Genomic DNA, 4843 nt, shown 5'->3' with positions numbered 1-4843 from the left:
CTCTTTCAAGAACCCCAAAACTATTCTCAGAGCATTGATTCCATATTATTACACTCTGGATAACCCCAAATCCTCCTAGCACTCAAATCCAAACAAAACACTAACACTCTATCTTGAGTCTTCCGCAAGCTGTTCTTTTAAAAGGACTTTAATCTGATTTGTTCAATATTAGTCATTTTAAAATCAGTAGCAATTTCTGAACAGCAAACGCTGCTGATTTTAGCTCAACTTGTAAACAACTTTCTTTCACATTTGGAAGGTTTGTTATTTTCCGAAGGAGAGTTTGCTCTCCTTTTGCAGATGCACATAGGAATTCATACACAGGAATAACTGCAAATCCTTAACTCTGTGTTCCCTGAGCTACTCATCTTCTACCAGTTACTGCCCATCATATCCACACTACACCTTTACAATTTACCAGCTACTTCTTCCTGCCCTGTTGATTCGACAAAATGTTTATACCATACCTATTATGCACCACTGGGGGTATAATGGTCACAACCCTAATTTCTAAAAAACTCAAAACTGAGGTGATTTCTTTCATGCTTGGTAAGGACAGAACTGGAAGCCAGGGTTCCTTATGCCTAATGAGGTATGCTGTTATGACAGACTGTCTTGAATTCTATTTGACACTATTTTAATTTGTTCTTGCTCTTAAATTATCTTTACTTTTACACTTTTACTCGCATTATTTTCTAAAGCAGAAACCCCACCTCATGCAGAATGCAGAAATAACTCTGTGGGCCCAGCCTAGATGTCACATCCTCTAACAATGCTGGAACCCACATGGCTGACTGCAGATTTGTATCCCTTGGTTGGCCTGGAAACAAAACAGGTATGTGCACAGGTACCCAGGAGCCTGATGACCAGAGTGCTGGGGAAAGAGGACTGCAGTGTGACAGGACCCTGTCAGGAGTGTGTGCTCGCTCGCTCTTTCACTTATGCACACATGCTGTGGCTTAAATAATAAATCACTCTTGTTAAAAAGGACTCTTGGCCCAGCCATGGTGGAGCAAGCAGTGGGGGTACTTCTGCATGATGCTGTTTGCATCCCTACCTGAACATGCCCAGGGTACCTACTAGCTGCAGGGCGCAGATCACAACATGAGGACCCTGTTGGGGGTGCCTGTGTATGCCTCCCTCTCAAGAAGGAAATAAACTTTTTTTAAAAAGAATTATTTAACCTTATTTTTATTCGTTGATTCAAAGGGATAGAGAGAGAGAGAGAGAGAGAGGGAGGGAAAGTGAGAAAGTAGGTACAGGACTTGAACCACAGTTGGCCATGTGGGAGTCCAGTGCCCTTAACCACCATGCCACCTGCCAGCCCTAGAAAGTAAACTTTCGAAAAAATTCATGTGTACATGTACACAAGAGAGTGGGAGATAAGCATATTCAATGGTCTTGTCACATGGCAGTCCCCTTGCCCCAGCCCTCCAGCTCCTCAGGACCTTGGGTGCCCACGTGACTACACATGCATCTGGCATGTTTCAGGTCAGCTGGGCCAGGGCTCTGAGCTTGTGGTCAGCCATGTGTTTTTCAGCACAGCAGTTTGGTGATTGTGCCAAATAAATAAACTTTTAGAAGAATGAACTCTTACCATTTTTCCAAGCAGGGTTGATACTCAGGTCATATGCAGCCTAGCTATACCAAATGTTAAAATAAACACTGGGACCAGCAGATGGAGTAATGGTTATGTGGTTGTACTCCCACATAGTCAACCATGGTTCGAGTCCTGGATCCAGAAGCTTACAACTCATGCCACGCATGTGTGCGTGTGTGCCCAAAATCCCAAAAGGAGAACAGAAGAAAAGCATGGCCATTACCCCAGGGGGTGATTTCTCACTTTCTGTCTCTAGCAAGCGCATGTGCCCATAGCAAAATAATCTCTCTTTAAAAAAAAAAAAAAAAGATAGAAAGAATTGAGATGCTGACTCTTACCTATGTAATAAGTAAACGAAGAGCCATAGTCCCCTAACAAAAGCCAAAAGAAATATAATGTAAATGGTTTCATCTTTCAATTGCTAATGTTATGTACAGTATATCTCAAGTAAGCACAGCTGTGCATTCATGAACCACTAGCCTCTGTAGAATTTTAGGAATGAACACATCCGAGCCTGTGAATACTCTTACCGTAGAAAGTAAAAGCAAACATTTTGTATTTTCAAATTTTTATTTCTGTGTAAAACAAAGACAAAACTCCTGGAAGTCAAATAAGGAAAATATCTGAAATTACAGAACTATTAAGTCATAAATGAAGAATGGAGGTAGAAGCTAAGCAATATAATCCACAAAGTTTTAGGAGAGTATTTATTTCCAGCAACCATCAGATTTCTCTAGTAAGATCCTTTTTAAAACTCCCAAGTTCCAAAAAAATTAGTTCATTCTCTCTTGACCAACAGAAGACAAAATAATTTGTCATGTTAACAAAGTCAATGGTTTTACTAAAAGCTGCTGACATTTCTATCAGTAGTAACCATAGGGGGGCCGCTGGTTGTAACCATAATGTCCATATTGGTGAGGATAGTAAGGCTCTTGTCTGTGCTGTGGGTAATTGTTACCCCAGGATCGTCCATGCCACTGATTGGATCGATTGTCACTTGGCCACCCCCGTCTGCTATCCCTACCTCTAAATTGTCTGTTATCTTGCAACCTAAAACAACAAAATAAAAAGATTTTAAAATTTTCCTTGTAAAAAGAAACGAATATGACAAATCTATCCCAGTGCATTTGATTTTCCAATCTAATACATATTAAATAAGAGGAAAAAACATTTTTCTCTAGAGAATATCGTGATAATACCAGTTACTGAAAACATTCCTAAGATTTAAATAATTTTTCTAGTATTATATGCTACTGAGAAATAGGGACACTACAAACAACAAACTCAAACCAGTAGGATAATTCTGACTCAAACTGAAATCTATATCCAGCTGTACAAAAGCACTATGGTAATTTATCCCTTTGACTACTTTAAATTATTAAATAGGTCATTTCCATTACATAGAAGTTTTAGAAGACTCGGTTTTTAAAATGTATTTGCGAAGAAATACTAAAGTCTATTTAAAAAAAAAAAAACTGAACAGCAAAGAAAATACATGGCACTGACAAAAACGTACAGCAAATGTTTATCAGGCACCTAACTACTGTGCCAGGCACTGTTACAGGCACCAGGTATAGCACACTGAAAACACCGGGTGCTGCCCTCACGGGCTGATGGCTGAGCAATTAAAGCTGGCCTCGCAGATCAACCACACGCATTTGTACATACCGGTTGCCTCTATTTCTTTGGTTCCCACCAGCTCTGCTATTCCATTCCTCAACAATTGGAGGGGACTCGGGAGGCCGTTTCACATATTCCTGGTACTCTTTGTCATCTTCTGTGAATCGACTAGCAAACATCTCTTCAAAGTGTGAAATCGTTTCAGAAGTGTCAGTCATCCTGAAATTTTGTAGTTTTAAGAGAAATTATTATAAAACCTATAATTTATATCATCTGGGTTTTCCAGGCCCTTTTGGATTCACTCAACAAATAGTAAGAGGAGACTTTAAAAAGTTCACTGAAAAATTGGGAACCAGCAGTTAGCGTAATGGCTATGTCGCCGGACTCCCACGTAGTCGACCGCGGTTCGTGTCCCAGACCCGGTAGCTTAAAACTCATGCTGGGTGCATGTGTGTGCGTGCCCAAGCTCCCGAGAGGAGAATGGAGAAGGGATTGCAGCATGACCATCCCCTCTGGGGGGTGATTTCTCGCTTTCTGTCTCTCTTTCTCTGTCTGGCGAGCGCACGCACCCTATAGCAAAAAACCTCTCAAAAAAAAAAAAAAAGTTCACTGAAAAATGGAATTAAAATACAAATTTATTTTGATGAAAGAAATTTTAAAATTCATGCATAGTTTTATTCATAGTATGCATTTTCCATGAACTTTTTGAACACATCCCAACATTTCTTCACCCATATTCTCAGTCCTCTACCTCTAGGAAAACTGCAAAGGGTCCATCTTTAAGAAACCAAGGGAGAGGGACCAGCAGGTGGCAAGATGGTTACGTTGCAGTCAACTGGAGTTTGAGTTGTGGATCGGTGGCTTAAAACTCACACTGGGCACAAGTTTGTGCCCAAAATCCCAAGAGAAGAATGAAGGAGAAGGGATTGCAGTGCGGCCATCCCCACCCAAGGGTTGATTTCTTGCTGTCTCTCTGTTTCTCTAGTGAGCACACACACTCTAGAGCAAAAATATCTCTTAAAAAAAGGGGAAAAAAAGGGGGGGCCACCAGGTGGTGTAATGGTCGACTGCGGTTTAAGTCCCAGACTCAGCAGCTTAAAACTCACATCAGACGTGTGCGTGTGTGCCCAAAATCCTGAGAGGAGACAAGACGGGACTCCGGTGTGGCCGTCCCCCCTGGGGGGTGATTTCTCATTTTCTGTCTCTCTGTCCCTCCAGCAAGTGCACGTGCCCGATAGCAAAACTCTCTAGGGGCCAGCAGGTAGTATGGTGGTTAGGGGTACTGGATTCCCACAAACCTGACCTGGTGGCTTGGTTTCTCACTTTCTCTCTCTCACTCTTTTTTTCTGGTCAAATTAAAATAAATTAATGTTGAATAAAATAATTCTTAAGGAAAAAAACTCTTAAAAAAAAAAAAAGGATACATAAAAGAAACCCAAGGAGAGTTCACTTCTTTTACTCTTCACCCAAGACCTTCACCCTACCTTAGCAGTATTACGGAGTTAGTTCCATTTCCTAGTCTTCCTTGACCAAGTATTCCCATCCCCTACCCTTCATCATTCTGCTCTTTGCCTCAAGATTCTTAAAACCTATTTTATGATCTGGAGCATATGTAACATCCTG

At 41.0% G+C, this 4843-nt stretch overlaps 1 protein-coding gene across 2 annotated transcripts in view; it reads right to left on the bottom strand.

Moving 5' to 3' along the window:
* Positions 1 to 2293: 2293 nt before the first annotated feature.
* Positions 2294 to 4843, bottom strand: part of RAMAC (RNA guanine-7 methyltransferase activating subunit) — a 5201-nt gene continuing 2651 nt past the window's right edge. For both annotated transcript variants that reach the window (XM_006152855.3, XM_014589483.2), the window contains exons 2-3: positions 3269 to 3439; positions 2294 to 2650 (exon numbers count right to left, since the gene is read on the bottom strand). In XM_006152855.3, coding sequence (XP_006152917.1) covers positions 2464 to 2650; positions 3269 to 3438 — 357 coding nt within the window. In that variant the 5' untranslated portion in view covers position 3439 and the 3' untranslated portion in view covers positions 2294 to 2463. The remainder of the gene's footprint in view (positions 2651 to 3268; positions 3440 to 4843) is intronic.

This window comes from Tupaia chinensis, unplaced genomic scaffold, assembly GCF_000334495.1.
Source record: "Tupaia chinensis unplaced genomic scaffold, TupChi_1.0 Scaffold000359_1, whole genome shotgun sequence".
Classification (NCBI taxonomy): domain Eukaryota; kingdom Metazoa; phylum Chordata; class Mammalia; order Scandentia; family Tupaiidae; genus Tupaia; species Tupaia belangeri.
The sequence above is the reverse complement of the archived record's forward strand: the minus strand, read 5'-3'. Positions and strand labels throughout refer to the sequence as shown.